This window comes from Alternaria arborescens (genome assembly GCF_004154835.1).
Source record: "Alternaria arborescens strain FERA 675 chromosome Unknown contig_1, whole genome shotgun sequence".
NCBI classification, from domain to species: Eukaryota; Fungi; Ascomycota; class Dothideomycetes; order Pleosporales; family Pleosporaceae; genus Alternaria; species Alternaria arborescens.
Genome location: NW_021167856.1, coordinates 822588 through 845526, shown reverse-complemented (window position 1 = coordinate 845526; position 22939 = coordinate 822588). Strand labels below are relative to the sequence as shown.

Below are 22939 nucleotides of genomic sequence, written 5' to 3'. Positions count from 1 at the left end.
CCACCCGGTCGGAATTCCGGAACCGACGAGTAACAATGACGTTTGCATCATCACGCGTAGGACTATGCACAGTATGACGGGAGGCAATTACATGAAAAGAAAAGAAATACTATTGCGAAAGCCCAACGAGCGGGATTGCAAACAAACCCCCAGCTAACTTCTGTTTCATACGCAAGCATACAAGCGACAAGTTTGACCTTTTTCTCTCCTATAATGCCTTCTCCATCTTCCGACTCCCACATCCCAAAAGCAGGTGACCGTAGCACGCTCTGTTCTTCCATATTCCACTTTCTTGAATCACATTCTTCGCTTCATCTCGGCGGAGACGAAGACTTTCACGCTGAGCGGAGAAAGCATCTTGAAGTCTTTGGTTTTCACAACATCCCAGAAGACAAGCAATATGCCATTGGGAGAGTAGAGTTTACGGCTGTGCGAGGCCCGCATGGAATGATTCCAGTCCGAATTCTGTATCCGAAAAGCGGAAAGGCAGAAGGCGAGAACGGGGCATGGGTATATTTCCATGGCGGGGGGTACACAGTAGGAAGTGTAGATGAGTTTGAGAATGGGTTGAGGCAGGTTGCTGAGGAGAGTGGGGTACAGGTACATCACGTTTGGAACCAAGAAATACAAGAAGATGAAGAGCTAATATGACCGTTCTAGGTCTGTGCAATCGACTACCATCTCGCACCAGAGTTCAAATTCCCAACCCAACTAGACGAATACGACACCGTTATCGATTGGCTTCAGGGCGGAGGAGGCAAAGCACGAGGCGTTCACCCTGATCGTGTCTGTGGCGGCGGCGATTCAGCAGGCGGAAACATGACAGCAGCAATCTGTCACTGACGCCGGGATCAAAAGAAGAAGCCAGTGGCAGTCCAGGTCTTGCTCTACCCCGAGGCGCGCCTTCCCTTTAATACTCCGGCAGCTACTGGAAATAATAGCGGCTACTACCTCGAATGCAATGGAATTTTCAGTTTCGCAGACCACTACTTGCCGCGTGGTACGCCGCCTTCGCATCAGTACAATCCGCTTGGTATGCAGAGTCTAGGTTATCTGAAGGATGTCCCGAGGGCGAGTGTGTATACGAGTGGCTTCGATCCGTTAAGGGATGTGGGTGTCGAGTATGCGAGTAAATTGAGAGAGGCTGGGAACGAAGTCAGGTGGAGGCACTATGGTGATATGACGCATGGGTGGTTGCAGATGGGCGCTTGGAGTGATGAAGCAAGGAAGGCGATTGGGGACGTAGCAGGAGATTTGAAAGTATTCTGTTATGGAAAGTAGAGTCGAAATCGAATAGCCGCCAAGCGGCTAATAAATGTTGAATGACTGCATCGACTACATGCCTGCGTCGATGTCCTGACTAGCTAATTTGGGTATATGGTACAAAACGTGCGCAGCTACATGGCTTTTGGTATAAATGTTGTGGTTCTGGAAGAGTAATTCGCAAGGTAAGAAGAGAAAAATGTCGATGCTTCAAAAGGTATAAACAAGAACGGCATACGCTACTACGAAGATGCGAAATTGAACGGTCGGAGAAAGAAACAGGCATCCGAAAAATTCCCATCAGAACCGGCCGAGATCAGAGGCTGGTATATGACAGAGTCTTTAAAGGCCCATGCGCCGAATCATCGCTCTCGACTCGGCTTCAGAGAGTTCATTGCCGTCGATGTTGATGCGGCCTTCTTCGACCTGAGCGAGATCTGGCTTGACTAGACCATCATGCAGATACCTGAGGAAAGAGAGAAGCTGTTCCTCAAAAGCAGCATATGGATGCCGTTCCTGAGCTGCTTCTATCGCTTGAAGACTTGACTGGGACCGGTCTCGTGGCAGAAGCTCGCTGACGTATTGTTGTTTGATCCTCGTCCATTCGCGGTTCTCTTCTCGGAGGTTGCCTTCGGCGCAAAAGAGTTTTCGCATAGCAGCTACGTCGGCTGGTTCTTCAGCCCAGCGCTCAACACCAGGGCAGCCATAGGCAAAGATGGTGTTGAAAGTCTCGTCGCCGTAAGCACCATTGCGAAGGTATTCGCCTATGACAGCTTGCAGCATGAATTGCCCTGCCAAGTCGAACCATTCAGAAGTTGGGAACCAGTCATCATCCAGGTTCACACGGGCGGCCGTGAGTTCGATGAAGACTGGCAGTAAGCAGTGGAGTGAGGGTGTACCTGCTACATCAGTCACCCATCTCCTCTGATCTGGAGGCATGCTCAATGCGGATGCAAGGGCTGATCGGTTCTCGTAAAGCGCGCCATCGGATAAAGGAAAATCTTTTTGCTGGTCGAAGGGCTGTTGGAGTGCAGAAGGATGCTGAGTTCGTTGTTGCCAGTACTCGCCACGGCTCTTGTTCTGTTCACGAAGACTGTCGAGTGATTCCTCGGTTGTCCATGTCTCGTCATGGTGCAGTCTGTGCGTAAAGATTAGGGCGAACTGCAACAACCGGGACCGAAACGACGCCTTGGGGTCTAGACGTCGGCCATGGTGCCTGTGACCCAGAAACGTTCTCCAATCTTCATTTCATCAGTAATTGCTACAACAAGGAGATCATGTCCGTTCATACCAGCGGTCATGTTGACGAGTGCATTGGGCAAATCGGAATGATAAGGGTCACTGCTTGTTCTCCATTCGAATATCAAGCCAATGGCCTTGTAAACAAGAAAGTCCAAGATAGTCAAGTCGACATCGAACTGGTCTTCTTCTTCGTTTTCCATCCGACGGGTGAGATTCAAGTAACCTTCCCGAGGGTGTCGTGTACTGTCGTAGATGTTTGCCATGTTTACTTGCAGGGGGCTGGAAGTTTTGTGGGAAGTGCGTGAGGCAGTCAACATGAAAGGTAGGCAGATATTTATGTAAATGAAGAGCGGAAAGGACAGTAAGAAGCAAAGGCGTAGAGGGAGTGGAGGAGAGGAGGCACGACAGGGAGTGATAACAAACGGTTATAGAAGTCAGGATGTGCCCTCTAGACCCCACAGTTAGCCCACTCTGCAGAGGACAAGGACAATAGGCGGTAGGCAGGTTCCAGGGTAGATTTCATGCGTCGTGACCCGAGTGTTTGTCTCGCTGCAGGGGCAGTTTCCCAAGGCATGCGCAAGCGAGGCGAAGGAGTTCACGTCAAACAGACAGGCTGAGTCGCGGAACAAGAGGCTCCACTGGCGTCGGGTCTGAGCAACTGGAGGGGAGCGGAATAGACCGCACCTGCATAGTGGCTTCCCTTCTGAGACGACGGCGCCGTCGGAGAAGTTGGGTCAGCAAAGAGCGAAGAAAAAAACGGCAACTCCTGTTCGCATTCAAAGTGTCGCATGTGCTGTGTAAGCGGGCTAGCGCGAGGTACCGGTGGATTGATCGCGCATGCGCCCAAAGCCTGCGGAGTGCGCGGCGATCGTCCATGCGCGCGCCGACGCCACCAGCATTCACCACCCCACCCATCTGCTCCGACACCTGACTGAAGCTTTGAGATGCGCGCCCGTCCACGGATGCCGTTGCTTGACCATGCTGTCTAAGAAGTCGTCGATACTCATTTCGTCTTACACTAACCTCAGTCCCCTATACTATGCTCACGTCCCGAGCTGCTGCCCTCCACAGCCGCGGAAGTCATGCCGTCATACATTCTCACGTCTTGAGCCCGCACGACAACGGCGCAGCTACGCCCAACATCAGCATGTGCCCGCGTACCCCGACGACGTAGAACTGCTGAAATGGCCAGATGCCGAAAAACCACACAAAACACCCACCCCCTACCAGATTCTCAAATGCAGAAAGGGCGATGCATACACCAAGCACCGCTTCTATGCCCTCGTCAAGCTCTACCACCCCGACCGCTGCCATGCCTCGGCCGCTATAGCTCAGCTGCCCCTTCACGTGCGCCTCGAGCGCTATCGAATGCTAGTCGCTGCACACGACATCTTGTCTGATGTCCAGAAACGCAAAGCGTATGATGCCTGGGGCCACGGCTGGGCCGGCCACCACCAGACACCCACCGTACCCCGCCATAATGACTGGGATTATGATCCAAATCGCTGGGCCACGGACCCGCGTACCAATGCGACATGGGAAGACTGGGAGCGCTGGCACTACGAGAACGGCGGCGGCGGCAAGGATGACGCGCGAACCATCCAGATGTCCAACTTCACCTTCATGGCCCTCATTTTTGCCTTTGTAAGCATAGGTGGTGTCGTGCAGGGCACCAGGTTTAACACCTTCAACAACTCAGTCATTGAGAGGCGGGACCAGATACACCGAGAGGCGAGCATGGAGTATCGGCGGAGTAGGAATGCTACCCTGAGCGCAAGTGGAGATCGCGACGAGCGCATACGCACCTTCCTGGAGCATAGGGAGTCGACTATTGTTGGCGAGCAATCCTACCAGCGCTTGCTCCCGCCTGCCGACACTTGCTCGCCAGAAGAGGTCAGGAGGCAGTAAGATGAGCACATTCTGGTGCCCAAGACAGACTTTACTATACCCTACCAGCACATTTTGGTGCTATATCGTACGGCTGCTATTACTTTCGCCGCATAAATGGAGCTAGGGCGTTTACTTCCTGTACATATGATTCGGCAGGCGGCATGCAGGCGCGCGGCGGGCATATCCTAGCTGTCATGCGCTCAGACACCACACAAATTCAACGACAATCACCAGCAGTAGATCCGCCGCCTTTGTGATCGTGTAAACTTTTTTCCACCTCTAGCACCCTAGTCGGCCATCGTAGGACGCCGGTCGAGCAGAATACCAACACTGGCAATATATCGAGGATGATCTACGCCAGAAGCAGCATAGCTTCCGCGTCGTCGCGTACACCCAGGGTCCAACAGAGCCTCAAACACTGCTGCAACTGTGTCACGGAGATCCAGTGCCAGAGTATGTTCCAGCTTGGCAATAAGCGAAATTTCTCAAGGGTAAGGTATATGACACAAGTTTTATTACTACATCTATGAGAACGCATGAGTGCTCGCGCCACCAATGCTCCGTTTCAACGTTTACCGATGACCATCGTTGAATCGTTGACAACTGACGCAATTTTAAGTTCGCAGCACCTGACATACTCGCCTATAGCTGCACCTGTGCCAATGACTCAGGCCCTGCGCAGCCGCTGGGCGACTTGTGGCGTGAGGACGCCATTCCTGATGTTGTCAAACTTTGAGTCCGGGTACAGGAGCCAGTTGGAGGACGACTCAATGCCTGCGCCACTTCCGCCGCCGCGCATTTTCTCAATAACCTTTTCAAAAGTTAGCACACAATTCATCTCCACCATCTTGCGCATGCAACCTACATTTTGCACAATGCTCCCGGCGTTATCCGTCTTGTCACCGCTGATCTCCCACCACATGGCGCCACCCAATTTTTGTTGCGCAATGTAGTCAACCTTCTTCAGCGCCATGGCCACAGTATCGTAGCTGACAAATGTGCCGCTTCCCTCGTCATAGCTATAGGATGCACCAACCTCCTCATCATAATACTCTTGTGCACCTGCTACCGGTAGGTCCTTGAAGTCATAGATGCCCTTCTCGAACGACCCCTCGCCAGTACTGTCGAATGACTTCCCTACACCTTGAGTACCGGTGAAGGAGCGACCATAGAGCGGCATGCCAAGGTTGAGTTTGGAGGACGGAACGCCAGCAGCGTTGTAGGCGGCCAGGACAGAAGCTGTATTGAAGGGTGTGCTCAGGGGATTCGACGTCGAAGGATAGAGATTCGAGTTATGGCCGGTTTGCTTGTTCCAGGAACCAGCGTAGTCGTATGCCTATACTCTCGTCAGCTCATGTGCCTTTGCGACCGGGAAACAACATGCTTACCATCAGGTTTATAAAATCGGTAACTTCGCTTATTTCCCTTGAAGGCAGATTCCTGTAATTCTTCTCACCAGCCGGCGAGGCAATCGTCAAGAGGAACTTCGGCTTCAGTTCATATCCAGAGTCGTCCTTATGCACGAGCTTATCGGCATATTTGTTCATCTGGCTCCTAATCTCCTTCAACAGCTCTAGCCATTGATACCCTTGCTCTTTGTCCTTGGGATATTCCCAATCCACGTCAATCCCATCAAAGCCATAGTCGCGGATCAATTCAACACAAGAAGACGCAAAGCGCTGCCGGCCTTCAGCCGTAGCCATAGGGCCGTCCATGTGCTTGTTTGTGTTGGTGTGTGTCCATCCGCCTATGCTCAATAGCACCTTCAAGTTCCTGTTCTTGGCTTTCAGAATCTGGAGCTGCTTGAGTGATCCGTACAAATTATTTCCCACATCGTTCCAGGAATCGGTTGCATAGTGCTTCTCCGCATTGGCGTATGAGTCTGTCAAGAAGACGGTGCCATCAGGCTTGTTATCAGCAAATGAGTAAAGCAAATGAGTTAACCGCTTTGCTGGTATCTCTTGGGGCTGGAAGTTCCGTGTATAGATATCCCAACTCCCGTAATAAGCTACTGAGCGGTAGCCAGGACGAAAAGGGATGTTAGGTTCAGCAGGGATAGTATCGGTTGATGAGGTTTGCGATTGGGAGGTCGAATAAGAAGGTGTGCCTGGTGTTGAGGACTGCACTTTCGTTTGGCTGATGGACACAGAAGACGGAAAGGGAATCCCGGAAGTGATGAATGTAGTGTAGTGACTCGACGGGCTGAATGTTGAGGTGGGGTCGCTGGGTGGAGCAGCAGCCGAGTATGCTGCAAACGATGGAGAAGTAACTTCACCTGGAAACTATACCCATGGTCAGCATGCTAGACTGTCTCATCTCCGATTAGCAGGTGAATCAGTCTATACTTACCACGAAAACCTCCATCAACGCATAATCACTCTCAAGCTTCTCGATTCGCTCCAGCAAGCAATCTTGACCACATTCATCTTGCGTTTGTTGCGCCAAGCCTCCTGCAACAAGTAGGAGCCCCGTCATACATATTCGCGCAGGTAATGAACGTACGTACTAATCATATCATCAGTCTTCCTGTTCCTTCAGCCATCTTCTCTTTTTTGACATACCAGCATTTTGCAGATTCTTCACTCAAGTCAACGGCCAGAGTAAGCAAGGGAATTGTGACGATCGCCCGAATAGTAATCGCAGTGGGTCGCTCCGCCTTTTAACCCTCAGCATCTCGCGCATGGTTGTCCTCATCCCGCCTCTCTGTCTCCCATGCAGCGGATATTTGTGGAGTCTGCATTGCTTGGATGTTCTCCCCGCCTTTCCATTCCCCATATCACCTGTTTGGTACATTTTTCCCCTGGTGCAAACCATAGAGCGCTGCCTGTTCCTGGCAAGGGTCTTGCTTGTTTTGGTAAGCAGGGTCTAGGTTGGGGTTCGGTACATGCAGCCAAGCCACCGAAGAGGTAACATAAGAGCGGGAGATCTGGAACAGGTGAATGTAGATACATCATGTGCATGCAAAACAACGGGTTTCGGGGCCGGTTGGTAAGTGCGACAGAGATGGACAAAGGGATGGCGTGGTGTGGTTGTTGGGGATACCGAGGCACCCATAAGCTTCTCTTACAGGTACCGGCTAGAGGGCGAGGCTGGTATCCGGATGAGAAGTGTTGTTGTAACGTGTATTTCTCATGCGTGATAAGAATCTCCGCATGTTCAGTGTCTGTTCCGTTCGTACCCACTCATCTTCAATTGCCGCTGCACCTCCTTCTTGGTTACTCTTCTTAGATAAACTAAGACATAAATGACTACAGTCAAAAGCGCAGCGGAGGCCTGTACAATACCGATATACCAACTCGCACTCTGCTATTGTGTCATTCGAGTCCTTTCCTAAAGCTCTGCAATCTATTCGACTTACCTGCACGTTGCAATATCTGCCGAAATCAATATCGCCCACAAATTCTTTCTGGATCGCCCTCGCACCTGCACTACATGTCCATCCCCAGAGATCGTTACTCTTTCCGTTCTTGTCCTTCTCTGCGCGATACAAGCCTGCAGCTACACACCATACCACGAAGTTCCCAATGAGATTGATCCAGCTGAAAGTACTCGTAATGACGCTTGCTACGTTGGCTTTCGCAATGCCAAATTTATAAGAGAACATTGTTGTGAAATTGAGCAGCACGGAGACGGCCGCAACGCCAAAGTACATGTATGTTGGCCATGCGCGCGTGTTGTGAGCCCAGGGTGTACGCGAAACGCTTTGGCCGCTCGGAAGTGCGACGGTGCGGTAGATCGTTCGTGTGCTGAGGAACTTGTAGAGGGTGAGCGCGGTAGGAACAAGGACTGCGATGGATATGAACAAGGCAAGGGTGCGAGATACGATGCGTAGTTTGCGTATGCGCGTTTTCAGGTGCTCGAGTAGATGTTAGTCTCAACGTCATCATCCTTGTAGTGCTTCTTTGTTGAGATTGACGTACTCTGTCTTCGATCTCGGCTTCTTTGAGATCCTCCAAATCGGCATATGGTAGTGTTTGGCTGTCATATGTAGACTGGAGTGGCATCGAGTGAGATGCCATGGAGGATGAAAAATCTGAGGAAGTCATGGTCTGTGGTAGCAAATGTTGTAAGTCTTGCTCTTGTGAGGCAAAAGACTTCGAAGTATGGTACGTATGTGCAGCCATTCCTTCTTTATATCACTATAAAGAAATCTGAGCAGCTTTCCAAAGAACTGGAAATTTTTAAAGGTTTTGCGTGGCCTTTTACTTGCGCCGCATTGCGTCCTCTTACTTGTACGGAGATCGTCATGGTGATCTTCATGCCGTTACATCAGCAGCTTCAGCTATGTCAGCTCCAAACGGCAATTGACTGATCGCTTCGCAGATTGCGTCGTGATGTATCAGCGAAGCTAAACTATAGCGCTGACAAGCCGCAGCTTGTGGCTGCCGTTCCTCTGACTGTAAGCGGTATCGGGATGGTGGCTTGGTAGATACTGATTCGTCGAGTCAGCCTCAGAGTATGCTTACTGATGGTGACCCTATTTATAGGAGTTATTCCTCGTTGGCGCAGTCCCGTTGCACGTCATTTCCAGTTTTAGGAGTTCGTGATCAAAGTGGTATCCATGGGCTTCATGCCCTTGCAGCAGACGCGTGACGCAAAATCGGAAAGAGGCACCGGCGCACAAAACGGTTGGTTCCAGTTCAGATTCAAGCCATGTCCAGGTTACGACTCCTGGACAGACTTTGCCCCGTTATCGGTCTTTGTGGTGCCTGCTCGGTATAACAGTTTGTAACCTTACGGTGGGCACATATTGCAGAACAACTGCTCCGAATTGTATAGTGATGATGTCGTAATCTTGGCCCACAACTCGCGTGAAACAAGTTCATCAGCCCCTACAGGCGTCACAATCGTCGCTGTAGGACAGAACGCTGCGTGGGGCACTCTTGGGCTTCTTCTATACGTCTTTGTTGAGCAGACAGAACTCACGGATGTCCTTCGAGCACTCAAACTCTTGTTTGACTGGTGAATGATCCAGGCCAGCAACGTTTTTCACCTTGTCCTCACTATACAATACCATCCAATCAGAAGGATAGCGTCATTCTTCCATGGGCGTCGAATTTAGGCATGAAGGCATTCAGACTTTTGAAGATCTTCAGAAGCTGAAGGTTATGCTCGTAAGTCTCGCGACCAAAGCCCAAGCCTCTTCAGTCCCAACAAACTACCAGTGGTCATCGGAAATGCGTTCTCGGGTAACTGTAGGTATCGTTATTATGCAACTTTCTCAACGCTCGAGATCCGGACGAAATTTTGTTTACTAAACATTTCCACGTTGATCCCCGGTGAGGCAGATGGCCTCTACGGACAGTACCCGAAGAGCTGTTTTCAGCGCTCGATAGTCATCTCTAGTGCTAGGTAGAGAGCCGCGATCTGAGTATCGACGACGAGTATTGCATGCATGATGCGCTCTAAACCGTCCCAGCCAGCATCTGTGTTCGTGTAGTTGATTTCGGGATTGGAGGTCAGGTGGAGTGCACGAGGGCTTAGGCTGTATGGTGAAGATATTTCTTCATGCTGCCAGAGCTAGCTCTTTACGTGTTTCAAACACTCTGTTCATCGCAACTAGTGGTTTTGAACTGATTCGAAGCTTTTGCGAGGGGAGTCGTTACCCTTACCGTGTCGTGAGTGAGTGTCACAGGAGCGACTCACGCGCTTGAGTGTTCGGAGCGACTTCGAAATGATTAGGCCGCATTTGGATTCTGCAACCAATGCATCATTGCATCAGGCTGAACAATTTCATGACATTGATTCAATCAAACTTATGTAGCCTTTCGATTCTACCACCAAAGCACTTCACGGGAGGCGTTTGCTCGATCCCGAACACTCGCTTTTACCGCTCAACGCGCCGCCTCGTCAATGCAAAGGAGATTACGGGGAACGAACAAAAGATGGTTTAGTGAACAGCTGCGCAGACCAGGACAAATCAATCGACGGAATGGTTTGCACGCGAAGCATGCTGCAGTCACAACGACCTGTTGTTGAGCTTCTCTCCACAGTCCGCAAGCGTCCGCGTGGCCCTCGTGTGTCGGAAGTGGGCTGTCTTTGACGGTCCCTGTTGGCAGTCGCAAAGTTTCACCAGCCCGGGATCTCGGAACACTTGGCAGAGCCAGACACACGCTGCACTTGCAGGTCTACGAGCTTCCTCTTCCGTCCGACGACTGTCGCTGCAGACTCCCGTATGAGAAAGGCATGTCCTAGGCACGGCATATCGAACTATCAAAATACCCGCTTGAAGTGGACCCATTCCACTTCACAAAATGACACTTGGCTCCTAACCGAACGTTGAAAGCACCTTAACATTCTAGGCTCCGACGTAACGGGTGCACAGCCATAATTACCAAGGCGTGTTGCATGCAAGAAAACAACAGAACTCGGCCGGGTAAGGCTTCGAAAAGGCCAAGGAACCCGAACCAAAAAAGGCGGGGAAGAGTAACGGTTTCATCAACAGCCAGTAAATGCGAGCTCGATTACTCTTCTGTGTGAGACGAGGACCTAATCGGAGCTCTTATCCATCCGTCCCGCGCGCGATTAGTGCGCGATGACGATTCCGAGGAGCCAACGGGTCGTGAACAGGTGCGAGTCGCATGGACCAATTCGTCCCCATCCTTGCGGCAAGTTGCCTAAATGAACGTTGCAAGCGGAAGCGCCAGATGGACCCTGTTGCATTAGTGACAGGGCGTAGTTGATAAATTCCCATACTTAACCAGGTGAACTCATTGATAAGTTGCGCTGGTCACCAACAGTACCCATTGGTCTGCACCCATCCTTTCTCACAGCAGAGCATCACCTCCAAAATGCACAATACTATCCTCTTAGCAGCCTGGGCTGGCGTGTCTTATGTTCTCTACAAGATCATCTCTTCGATCATCATCTCGCGCCGCCATGCTGCTGCCGCGCGTCAATTGGGCTGCTTGCCCGCCCATCCAAAGAAGCAGTCGCCGCTTGATCCTCTCGGAATTCAGAACATCGCGGAGATACTCGTGGCGGATAAACAAGCTCGTCTGCCGCAGTATCTGAAAGAGCGAGTCGATGACGCAAGTGACAGAGAGGGCAGAGTCATCAGCACGTTCCACCAGAACATGATGGGTGCCGAATCTTTCTTCACGGTCGAACCAAAAAACATTCAGGCTCTGTTGGCTACGCAGTTCAAAGACTTTGGACTAGGAGAAAGGCGAAATGGAAACTTCTTTCCATTGCTTGGTCACGGCATTGTAAGTATTGCTATAGATTAGGCTACAAGCATGTCAGTTGCTAACATAGGGCAGTTCTCTAGCGACGGCGAGAAGTGGGCACATTCAAGATCACTACTTCGGCCTCAGTTTGCGCGAGACCAGGTGAGCGATCTGGATCTCGAAGAGGAGCATGTGCAGAATATGATGCGAGTAATTCGCACCAACTCGGACGGCTGGACAGACGTTACAGACCTCAAGCCGCTCTTCTTCCGTCTGACCATCGATAGCGCCACAGAATTTCTCTTTGGAGAAAGTGTCGATTCTCAGCTTGCCGCGCTGCCCGACTACAAGTCCAGCAAACCCCCAATGGCTGTAAACGAACAAGACTTTGCCAATTCATTCGACAAGGCCCAAGGCACTATCGCCACAGCTGGTCGATTGCAAGAGGCCTACTGGCTCGTCTACAACAAGGAGTTCAAAGAACACTGCAGACGCTGCCACGCATTCATTGACCATTTCGTCCAGCTTGCACTATCGAAAGACAAGAGCAGCACTCAGGAGAAGTCACACGGCAAGCAGAAGTACGTCTTCCTTGATGCGCTTGCAGAGTCAACCCGCGACCCCATTGAGCTTCGAGAACAATCCATCTCAATCCTCTTAGCCGGTCGTGACACTACAGCATCGCTACTGTCATATGTCTTCATGGTGCTGTCACAGCACGAGGATGTCTTCAAGAATCTACGTAGCATTGTCCTGGAGTCGTTTGGTACCTATTCCAACCCACAAGAGATAACATTTGAAGGGTTGAAGTCGTGCAACTATCTGCAGTGGGTTCTGAACGAGACTCTGCGTCTTTACCCAGTGGTCCCTATCGATGGTCGCCGTGCCTTGAAAGATACCACTCTACCTGTCGGTGGCGGCCCAGACGGCACCGGACGTGTCTACGTGAAGAAGGACACGCCGGTAGACTACAGTGTATACATCATGCACCGTCGTAAAGACCTTTGGGGTGCCGATGCTGACGAATTCAAACCTGAGCGCTGGGACGGCAGGAAGAGTGGATGGGAGTATCTCCCTTTCAACGGTGGTCCAAGAATCTGCATCGGCCAGCAGTTTGCTCTAACAGAAGCTGGTTACACCATTGTCAGGCTGGTGCAGAGATTTGAGGCCATTGAGGGTGTTGGGAACACTTGGGAGCCAACAGAGAAGGGTGGCATGGGATACGTTAGAAATGGGTTGAGCTTGACAACTGCACCGGCGGATGGTGTCAAGCTTCGAATGAAGGAGGCTAGGGAGTAGATGTGTTCAACACGGGAGTTAGGGCGCAATCATGGGCTGCTTATTTTCTAAGCCTCTCATTCGATGCAATGCTAAGGGAGCTACAGATAGTCTACTGGCGCATCTTGATGTGCGCAAAGAAAAAACATTTACAAATTACTTTTGTCGGTTATATGCAATGTCCAGCTGGACTTGTAATGAATGATATCCTAATTTCAAGACTCGACATGGCAAATAGTGAATTGAATGAATCGTGTAGAGCGTGGCAACTCCGCAGGCCGTGGCGCTACGCTAGTAACTGATGGGCAAGGCAAGGATCCGCCGGCGGGACAGAGGCCAAACTTTTGATGCACTCCAACAATCTTCGGAACCATTACGCACCACATCGCCCAATATGCGGAGAGCGCGTGGACTTCGGGTGAGGATCAATAAAAGTCAATTGGCGATTGAACATGTCTCGACTAACAGCGGCAGGTTTCTTCAACCCGCGACATCTGCATCTTCTGCGCCACTCGTCAGTTAGCCGTCTCGAATACGCTCGCTACATCATCCAACGCTACGCAACGGAGAGAGCTCAACTCGTCCAGCAGAACCCCGCAGTCGGCTGAGGGAATCATATACAAAGATGCAAATGAGCGCGATGAACCAATGTCGCAAGCACAGCGTATGCGGCAAGCGTTGGCAGCCAGCGCTCCCCATGCCCCTCCGCCGCAACAACACGGAGGACATATGTCGCCGGCAGAGAGGATGAGAGCATCGTTGGCAACACAAACGCCTGCATATGCCCAGTCACACATGTCACGGCAGTCTCAGCCAGAAAGGCGGGCAATGAACAGAGGTGGTGTCTTCGATGGGCCGGCACGGAATCAGAACAGAGACCGCTTTGGACCTGGGGCCAGGAGGAACACGGTGAACGACCGGGGGAATGACTATAGACCTCCACCGCAGAATCGCTATACTGTTAACATGGATTCAAGACCGCCCGTCCACACTCCAGCATTTGGCTCAGGTCACTTGAGACGACGAAACGAACCACAGCCTGGACGCGCGCCCTTCGGAGCAGACGATCGAAGGTCACCACAGGTTTCTAGGCCTCCGCCACAAAGCAAGATGCTGGACCAAGACGAGATATCCAGGTTATTGGGTGATGCGTCCACAAACCGAAAGCCATACCAACCACTTGCAAGGGACATGAATGCGCAAAGAACATGTTTCCACTGTGGGTCGAAGGAGCACCTCAGCAACGCCTGCCCAACGAAACCGACACTTCGCGAGCGGCCGCCCCAAGGACGATCGGAACAGAAGACGACAACATACACGCCACCTCACCGCTACCAGGAATCGATATCCGATGCGGCAGAGGCGTGGGTACAGAAGTCTAAAGGCAAACTGGAAATCGAGCGGTCGGCGCAGGTGCAGATAGAGGAAGACAGCAGGCGGCGCAATGACATGGAGAGCGAGAGAAGGCGAAGCCGCTTTGCCTTTGACGACGCAGGAGGAGTCAAGAATCGATACGAGGAGCCCCAGCGACGACAAGGCGGGAACAAAGGCAGGAACCGGCGCATACAACGGGAGGAAGAGGAGGATGAAGATGGGCCACGGGTCAGCAAGCAAGAACGTAAGCGATTACGAGCTGAGGCGAAGAAGGCAGCACAAATTGCCAAGAACGAGCCCACGCCAATATCATTACCCGAGTACATCAGTGTAGCCAACCTGGCGGGCGCTCTGAGGCTAAAGGTGGAAGACTTTGTGCAGAAACTGGAAGAGCTTGGATTTGAGGATGTTCAAAATGACCACATCTTAAATGCGGAGCATGCCGGTCTCATCGCGCAGGAGTACAACTTCGAGCCAATCTTCCAGTCAGAGGAAGATGATGGCGACCTCTATCCTGCGCCGCCTCTAGAGCCTGAGGCTTACGCTGAGCTTCCTGCACGGCCACCTGTCGTCACAATCATGGGCCATGTTGATCACGGCAAGACGACTATTCTCGATTATATGCGTTCGACCAGTGTGGCGGCTACCGAATTCGGCGGCATCACACAGCACATTGGCGCGTTCAGTGTTCCTCTAGCAAACGGGAAGAAGATCACATTCCTCGACACGCCCGGCCACTCTGCTTTCGAAACGATGCGCGCTCGTGGAGCCAACGTGACAGACATTGTGGTTTTGGTTGTCGCTGCAGATGATTCTGTCATGCCCCAGACAGTCGAGGCTATTAAGCACGCACAAGCGGCGAATGTGCCTATGATTGTCGCCATCAACAAAATCGATAAAGCGCAAGCCGACGTTGATGCTGTCAAGCTTGATCTCGGTCGTCATGGTATTGAGATTGAGGACTTCGGAGGTGATATCCAAGCCGTCTGTGTTAGTGGAAAGACCGGACAGGGCATTCCGGACTTGGAAGAAGCCATCTCAACATTGTCAGAGATGTTGGACCACCGCGCCGATCCTGCAGCCGCAGTCGAGGGGTGGGTTCTCGAGGGTGCCACCAAGAAATCTGGACGTGTGGCTACCGTCCTAGTTCGTAGCGGTACTCTTCGCCAGGGTACATTACTTGTTGCAGGAACTACTTGGACGCGCGTACGTACTTTACGCAACGAAGCTGGTGCCGTGGTCAAGGAAGTGGGACCTGGTATGGCTGTCGAAATCGACGGCTGGCGCGACCAACCCATCGCTGGCGACGAGGTGCTTCAGGCAGAGGATGAACAGCACGCTAGCTCAGTGACTGAGCTTCGCAGCGAAAAGGTCGACAGAGAGCAGATGGCGCGTGACATGGAGGCCATTAATGAAGCTCGCCGTGCAGAGGCCGAACGTCGCGAGGCTGAAGAGGCCGCTGCTAAGGCCATCGAGAATGGTGAGGAAGCTGTAGTCGCCGAGAAGAAAGAAGCTGGACCCGAAGTTGTTTCTTTCATCATCAAGGGCGATGTGTCTGGCTCTGTTGAAGCAGTCATCGACTCCGTTTCGGCACTCGGCAACGCAGAGGTATCAACGCGTATCCTCCGCCACGGTGTCGGCGCGCCATCTGAATTCGACATCTCGCACGCCGCCGACGCAAAGGGGCACATCATCAACTTCAATACTACAATCCCTAACCATGTAGCCAAACTAGCGGAAGAGAAGGGTGTTAGGATCCTAGACAGTAACATCATTTACCGCGTCGTTGAAAACGTCAAAGATGTGCTATCAGAGAAGCTCCCACCAAAGGTCACCCAAAAGGTCACGGGTGAAGTGGAAATCGCAGCAGTCTTTGAGATCAGTCTCGGCGGCAAGAAAAAGCTGAAGGTTGCCGGAAGTAAGGTTCGCAATGGTATTGTTGACAGGGGTACCAAGGCCAGGGTACTCCGTGGCGAGACCGTTGTTCACGATGGTAAGTTTTTACAGGCCGTAGTTTGGAATAGGGCATGTGCTAACAGATACGTTCAGGTGTGATAGAGTCACTCAAGAACCAGAAGAAAGATGTGGAGCATATGCGCAAGGATACCGAGTGTGGTATCGGATTTGAAGGCTGGGAAGACTTCAAGGTCGGTGATCGCATTCAGTGTTATGAGGAAAAGTTTGAGAAGAGGAACTTGTAAGATAATGCAACTTCATGTGCGTCTGTACTAACATGGCCTGTTTGGGAGTCGATGATTGAGGGGCTTGAGAGTTACCCTTCATCGTGTATATATATGTAGATCCATGAATGTATATATATTGATACGCTGATTGTTATGGCATTAGACGGTATTCAGTGCACGCTCGCTATGTATCTAAGATGGTTTACTTCTTCGCTAGAATTGTTTGTATTCCGGCATTAGACAATCCTAATTCCAGAAGTCTTTGTGCAACCAATGCCGTGTTGCGCCGTGTTCTTGGTTTCCCTCTACATGTGCATCCCCTACATTCCTCCCCTGCGCATAGCATCAGACGTGTTTTCGCAACTTGGCACCGGTCCATAATACTGGCGCGAAGTGTGTCGACATGTTGAAACCGAAGAGGGACGCAAACCAGAGTATTGCCATAACAGCTACCGGAACTAGAAGGAGCTCGGTATGGTGTAGGAAGGGCAATTCCTTGTAGCCCAAAAACGTGATGATGAAGTAGTAATTTAGCGCGAGCAGGTAGAGTGTGTTCGAAAGCAGCAGTGAGAACCTAGAACTATTAGCACGTGTTCTAGCTGTTAATGTTTTGACTCTTACCAGTGGTGAGTGCCAATCAATGGCATGCATATGAACTGCACAACGTAGAGAAACACCCAGACTGGCACAAAAGCTCTAATGGCAACATCCCAGCAGTAACCAAACTCCAACTCTTCTTTGCCCGAGTCTTCTCCCAGGTTGTATAGTCCTCTCCGTCGCCCAGGTAGCAATGTGTTGTCCGGACCCAATAACCGGCCGACTAGGAAGAAGAACAGCGTTGCAATCAACAGTGATAGCACCAAGAAGTGCCCAAATATGAAGACCATGGTTATATGAAGGGTCTGTGTAAAGCCATCGGCGTATGCGAAGCCCCACGCAAGTGATGTGAGAGTGAGGAAGAAGGAGAGTAGGTATGTGAACGATGGGTCGGGGCGGTGGTATGTCTTGGTGGTTTGTTTCTACACATGGTTAGTTGGGCGCAACACGCAGTAGAAATTAGGAATGCATACATGATAGTAGATTTGTCGGAACACCTTCTTGGGTGCTATTATTAGGCTCATGATCTCCCATATGGCCATCTCAAAGTCCATCTGTGGAAACTTGAACATGCGCTTGAAGAAACGCGGCATCTTGACTTCATTCCGCCGTGACGATGGGGTCGATCCAAAGTTTGACGGGCCGCCTGTTGGCCTTGGGAGCGATATGTGTGGGTTCATGTTGGATGGGCTATGCGATGTGGTAGGCCGTCTGTAGGCAGCTGCTGAAGGAAGGCGCAATGCTGGGAACCGGGGAATTCGAATACGCGTCTTGGGATGTCTGTGTCACCGGGAATCCCAAACTTCCATCGTGGGAGGAGCGCGTGAATCGTCCGGTGGTTCAGTGAATGTTTGACTATGTGTTCGGTACCTGGCGATGACATCGCCGTTGAGCGCTAGTGCCAAGGACGAGGCTGACAGGCCGCCGCCGAGAGCAAGCCCGCAACGCCGATGCCGACTCGCAACCTTTGTCACCTCAGGACAACGCGCCCGCCCAACCCAACCACGGTGAACGGCGCATCATCCCAACGACCCGCGCGCATCTTGGAAGCTATTTGCGCGACCTTTACACCTGCCGAAATTATAGTCAAGGCCGCCTCTACGCCTTCCGCTTTCTCGCGCGCCTCGGAACGCTCCTTCTAGACACTAACCACGCGACAAAGAGACGCATTGTCTACGACACAAGCACGCCTGCGCACATCGTAATAAAACGCCCACTGCTACTTCGCGCTTGGTTCTGACAGCTCATCACAGCTCTCGCCCACTCGCAGCCATGGCGGACGACGCTGAGCTCGCCTTCCTCGAAGCGCAAAAGGACGAATACGACCCTTCCGCTGGCTACAACATGAACGACGCCCCCTCCGGACAGGACGAGTACGACCCTGCCGCCACATACTCACCGCATTCGTACCAGTCGGCATCGATGCCGCCCGAGTCTGGCGCAAACTCACCACCGGCCGCCGATACCGAGGGCGAGAATGGGCTGCAGCCCCAGCCTACTCAGACGTCTGCAGAAGACTCCGCAGCGCCGCAGTCCAAGCGACCGCGAACTGTGGGTGGTTTTGTCGACGAGAGCGAGGACGAGGAAGAGGAGCCCGCTGTGCAACCAGAAGAGGCGAATGCTACACTGAATGCTACTGGAGCTTCAGAGACTCCCCAGCCATCTTTTACAAACTCTCCAAACAATACCATTCCCAACCCAGATGTACAGTTACATAGTGCACAAGATCAGGCTCCCGCATCTATCTCTGCTTCTGTCGCTGTCAATGAGCCTGCTCCCTCTATTGCTTCTCTTCCTAACGGCAGTACGCCTGTTGCAGACGCTACTAAGCCAGGTGCTCCAGACGTCATGACTGTTGCTTCAGCTCGCCCATCAGTGGCACCAGCTACTCCAGCTCCTATGTCTGCTTCTCTGCCAAAGGCTCGTCTTCCTCAGGACCGAGTGGGTATTCTTGAAGATCGCATTGCTGAAGATCCACGTGGTGACATCGAAGCGTGGTTGAGTCTAATTGAGGAGCACCGCAGGCGACACAAGCACGACGATGCACGAGCTGTCTTTGAGCGTTTCCTCAAGGTTTTTCCTTCATCAGTAAGCAGGTCCATCGATATCTCATGTGACGTACTAACATGTCTAGGGCGAGCAATGGGTCGAGTACATTGCCTTTGAGACTGAGCTTGATGAATTGCCAAGGGTTGAGCAACTCTTTGGTCGCTCCATTCCCTCAGCCCAATATCTCGGCATCTACTCTGCTTACATCGACTTCATCCGCCGTCGCTTCAACCTCACCACTGATCAGAATGGCCAGAATCGTCAGACCGTCACACAAGCTTACGAGTTCGTGCTCAACTCCGTCGGTCTCGATGTTCATGCTGGCAAGCTTTGGCTTGACTACATCGAGATGCTGAAGACTGGTCCAGGTGTCCTTGGTGGCAGCAGCTGGCAGGACATGCAGAAGATGGATACTCTGCGTAAGGTATACCAGCGCGCCGTCTCAGTACCACACAATGCTACCCTAGAAATTTGGCGGGAATACGACAAGTTCGAAATGAGCGTGAACAAGGTTTCGGTGAGTCATGTTACGTTTTGCCTGGTACATATACGATACTAACATGAGTGACAGGGTCGCAAACAACTCCAAGAGACGTCACCTTCCTACATGACTGCACGCAGCGCGATCAACGTCCTAGACAACAACATCACGAGGGGCGTCAACCGAACCACCTTACCCAAACTTCCACCCGCTGCTGGCTTCGATGGTTACGAGGAGTACATGAATCAAGTGAAGCTATGGCACAACTGGATTCAGTGGGAGAAGAGTGACCCACTCGAGTGCGCGACCGACAATCGGGAGCTATACAACAAGCGTGTTCTTCATTTGTACAAGAATGCCCTCATGGCCCTCCGCTTCTGGCCGGAACTCTGGTACGAAGCAGCCGAGTGGTGCTACGAGAACAACCTACAGGCTGAAGGCGACAAATTCCTCAGCGACGGCATTGACGCGAACCCCGAGAGTTGTCTCCTAGCTTTTAAGAAGGCCAACCAGGTCGAGCAACGCACCGACTTCGAAGACGGTCAGGCGGGCATCGTTGCCAAGGGCAGGGCGGTACGAGAGCCATATCAAAGGCTTTTAGACACCATCTACGACCTGACAGCGCAAGTCAAGAAGCGAGAAGAGCATTCCATCTCCCGCGCGAAAGAGCAGTTCGAGGCACAGAAGGCCGCAGACGATGCCGCTCGCGCAATCGCACAGCAAAACGAAGACGCTGACGACGAAGACGAGGTTGTGCAGCAGCGACGCTTGAAAGAAAAGGAGGACGCCTTCAACCTTCAACTCCAGGCCATGTCTGCCGGGTACAATGCGCAAACACAAAACCTCAAGAAGACACTCACGTACGCATGGATAGCTCTGATGCGGGCTATGCGCCGTGTTCAAGGTAAGGGAGATCCTAGAGGCGAGGTTGGTGGCTTCCGTGGTATTTTCACAGAGGCTCGTAAGAAGGGCAAGCTGCTCAGTGAAGCCTACGTCGCCAGTGCACTCATCGAGCATCATTGCTATCAGGAACCGGCTGCACAGAAGATCTTTGAGCGGGGCATGAAGCTATTCCCAGAGGATGAGCAATTCGCATTGGAATACATCAAGCACCTCATCAAGCTCAATGATTCTACTAGTAAGTCCACAAATTCGTGTTGTAAGGCCAAAACTAACATACATAGATGCTCGTGCCGTCTTCGAGACCGTCGTTGGCAAGCTCACGGCTAAGCCCGAGACCGTTCATAGGGCAAAATCGCTCTTCGCCTTCTTCCACGACTACGAAGCCCAGTTTGGTGAGCTGGCTCAGATCACAAAACTCGAACAGCGCATGGCGACTCTCTTTCCCGAAGATCCTCACCTGCACCGCTTCTCGCAGCGCTTCGCGAGCTCGACCTTCGACCCCATCTCCGTTCGCCATATAATCTCGCCTCGCACACAAATGAAGCCAGTCATGCCTTCGGTCATGCCTTCTATTGAGGAGCAGCAGCAGCAGCCGCCGCAACAACAACAGCCGATGCCTGCGATACCACCGCAAATTGTAGCCGAGCAACAGCGCCTTCAATCTCCCGGCATTGTAAACTCCCCACATCTTGGAAACCTGGTCCCTGTTACGAACTCACCGAAGCGCCCTCTAGACGATGCGGACGACGTTGCACAACCTCGTAAGCTTGCTCGCGGCGAGTCACCTCTCAAGGGTGCGGCAGGACGCCGTCTCGATGCTGCACGCCGCAACCTAGCCACGACCGGTGCCACACCCGTTGGTCAGGCTCCAGGTCCGCCACCTCTGCCTCGTGGAGTCAATTTCCTCCTTGGCATCATTCCTCCTGCACACACATACAAGGAGACGCGCTTCAAGGCTGACGGCTTGGTCGCTCTGTTGCGTGACGTCGCTGCCATCCCTGTTCCTCCTGGCCAAGGACCGCCACAGCCGCAGCGTTGGGGTACTACACCTACAACGGCACAACAGCTACAGAGCATACAGGAGAAGTACGGCAACGGCGGACATATGCCGATGCACCCGGCGATGGCTGGCACAAATGGTTGGGGCCAATAGAATGGGCAACACAACTTGTCGAACAAATTTGAAGTCTTGGACTGTACGCCTCGGTGTAGTCTTGTGTGAACATTGGAGAAAGAGTCGGGTCATCTACACACAAAAATTGGTCGCGTGGATCAAAACATTGCATGGGCAGGCGTTTATTGTTCTCTACTCAACTGGGCGAGCTTCATGACTAAATTATATGGACTTTAAGAAGTGTAGCGAAGGGTGGTTAGTTTGAGACATCGTTAATAGGGGTCAATGGGGGGTCTGGTTGGGCTTTTACCAGTCTCAGTCTCTGTGTGAGCGAGGCGTTGGGTTTGATCGCGCCTTAGGGCGGCTTTTTATCAAAATCATAGCTGAGGACTTGCAGTCTTTTTTCTTAAATATCCTCGATGAATTGGATATTTCATCTACTATGTTGCCCTTCGCTATTATGTTCTTTGGGGTTGCTGACTGTGTGGACTTCACTTGCTACGAGAAAGAATCGCTTATGTTGAAGAGTTACGGGGTTGTATGCTATGCACCACAGTGAATGTTCGGTTGCGTCCCTAGCTTCTGCATGCAGTATTGTCTGTCAAAATCCGCTTGGGCGTTAGGTATGGCTCACTGCCCCACTCAGCATCATGTTGGCGGCCGAAGTAACAACGTCGCGCCTTCTGCCATTCATGCTTCCTTCCTTCTCCCATACATTTCATATACATATACCCATGGGCACCGCTTGTCTGAGTGTTGTGCTTCAGATTTGGGGTGGTCTCTTGCTTCGTCGCCGATTGATGGCATCGATTCACAGTGCAGTCTTCGGAGTTTGCCAGATGCAAAATTCTAAGCGGGGAGCAATGCTCAACAGAACTGCGGTCTGTACGCTCAGGAACGGCTCCGGAACCAAGCTTGTCGTTAGATCGATAGTCTCCTACACGTTGTCGAAATCGTTGTCGAGAGTTGGATGCGAAATGAGTCGCAAGAGTACTTGGGCAGATAATTTGGCGTCATACACCCTGTGGTGGTCTGCAGCCGTTGCTCACTGCGCACATCTGGCAAATGCGTATCTGCCTTCGTGTCTGTGTTGGAGAGAATCGTTATTGTTGGTTTTTGTCTTGTATGTTTTCGATAATAGGGCTCCAATGGGTATGTGTTCTCCGTGGGTCGTCAGTCTTCTTGCTGAATTTGGGGGGTACACTTCTGGTGGGATCGTCTCTCCAGATTTCCAATTCGGATGCCGTTGAGATCAACATGGTATCTGCTCCTCGCTCTACTGGCTTGCGAGATGTTCTTTATACCACTGGTCATAAGCTTCCCAATCCCTTCTGTCCATCACACATATGCCCATATTGCTCCACAGTCTGTTATCCTATGACTCCTGGGTCGTCTC

At 51.9% G+C, this 22939-nt stretch overlaps 9 protein-coding genes across 9 annotated transcripts; 5 read left to right on the top strand and 4 right to left on the bottom strand.

The window, feature by feature from the left end:
* Positions 1-213: 213 nt before the first annotated feature.
* On the top strand, positions 214-843 carry AA0111_g322 (hypothetical protein; the record flags this gene model as incomplete). The annotated part of the gene is made up of 2 exons (XM_028649080.1): positions 214-600; positions 661-843. 2 exons carry the CDS (start codon positions 214-216, stop codon positions 841-843), a joined length of 570 nt encoding a protein of 189 aa, XP_028511870.1.
* A 762-nt stretch (positions 844-1605) lies between these two features.
* Positions 1606-2768, bottom strand: AA0111_g321 (hypothetical protein; the record flags this gene model as incomplete). The annotated part of the gene is made up of 2 exons (XM_028649069.1): positions 1606-2504; positions 2555-2768. 2 exons carry the CDS (start codon positions 2766-2768, stop codon positions 1606-1608), a joined length of 1113 nt encoding a protein of 370 aa, XP_028511869.1.
* A 715-nt stretch (positions 2769-3483) lies between these two features.
* On the top strand, positions 3484-4413 carry AA0111_g320 (hypothetical protein; the record flags this gene model as incomplete). Its single annotated transcript, XM_028649058.1, has 1 exon — positions 3484-4413. The coding sequence occupies one exon, from the start codon at positions 3484-3486 to the stop codon at positions 4411-4413; it is 930 nt and encodes a 309-aa protein (XP_028511868.1).
* Positions 4414-5062: 649 nt separating this feature from the next.
* On the bottom strand, positions 5063-6759 carry AA0111_g319 (Endochitinase 1; the record flags this gene model as incomplete). Its single annotated transcript, XM_028649046.1, has 4 exons — positions 5063-5206; positions 5261-5731; positions 5784-6677; positions 6745-6759. 4 exons carry the CDS (start codon positions 6757-6759, stop codon positions 5063-5065), a joined length of 1524 nt encoding a protein of 507 aa, XP_028512311.1.
* Positions 6760-7551: 792 nt separating this feature from the next.
* Positions 7552-8414, bottom strand: AA0111_g318 (hypothetical protein; the record flags this gene model as incomplete). The annotated part of the gene is made up of 3 exons (XM_028649035.1): positions 7552-7698; positions 7754-8251; positions 8316-8414. 3 exons carry the CDS (start codon positions 8412-8414, stop codon positions 7552-7554), a joined length of 744 nt encoding a protein of 247 aa, XP_028512312.1.
* A 2772-nt stretch (positions 8415-11186) lies between these two features.
* Positions 11187-12863, top strand: AA0111_g317 (Cytochrome P450 52A13; the record flags this gene model as incomplete). Its single annotated transcript, XM_028649024.1, has 2 exons — positions 11187-11603; positions 11658-12863. 2 exons carry the CDS (start codon positions 11187-11189, stop codon positions 12861-12863), a joined length of 1623 nt encoding a protein of 540 aa, XP_028512315.1.
* A 373-nt stretch (positions 12864-13236) lies between these two features.
* Positions 13237-16417, top strand: AA0111_g316 (Translation initiation factor; the record flags this gene model as incomplete). The annotated part of the gene is made up of 3 exons (XM_028649013.1): positions 13237-13260; positions 13317-16209; positions 16266-16417. 3 exons carry the CDS (start codon positions 13237-13239, stop codon positions 16415-16417), a joined length of 3069 nt encoding a protein of 1022 aa, XP_028512316.1.
* A 327-nt stretch (positions 16418-16744) lies between these two features.
* Positions 16745-17676, bottom strand: AA0111_g315 (hypothetical protein; the record flags this gene model as incomplete). Its single annotated transcript, XM_028649002.1, has 3 exons — positions 16745-16973; positions 17021-17418; positions 17470-17676. 3 exons carry the CDS (start codon positions 17674-17676, stop codon positions 16745-16747), a joined length of 834 nt encoding a protein of 277 aa, XP_028512313.1.
* A 592-nt stretch (positions 17677-18268) lies between these two features.
* On the top strand, positions 18269-21582 carry AA0111_g314 (mRNA 3'-end-processing protein; the record flags this gene model as incomplete). Its single annotated transcript, XM_028648991.1, has 4 exons — positions 18269-19084; positions 19131-19562; positions 19617-20664; positions 20711-21582. 4 exons carry the CDS (start codon positions 18269-18271, stop codon positions 21580-21582), a joined length of 3168 nt encoding a protein of 1055 aa, XP_028512314.1.
* Between the last annotated feature and the right edge of the window lie 1357 nt (positions 21583-22939).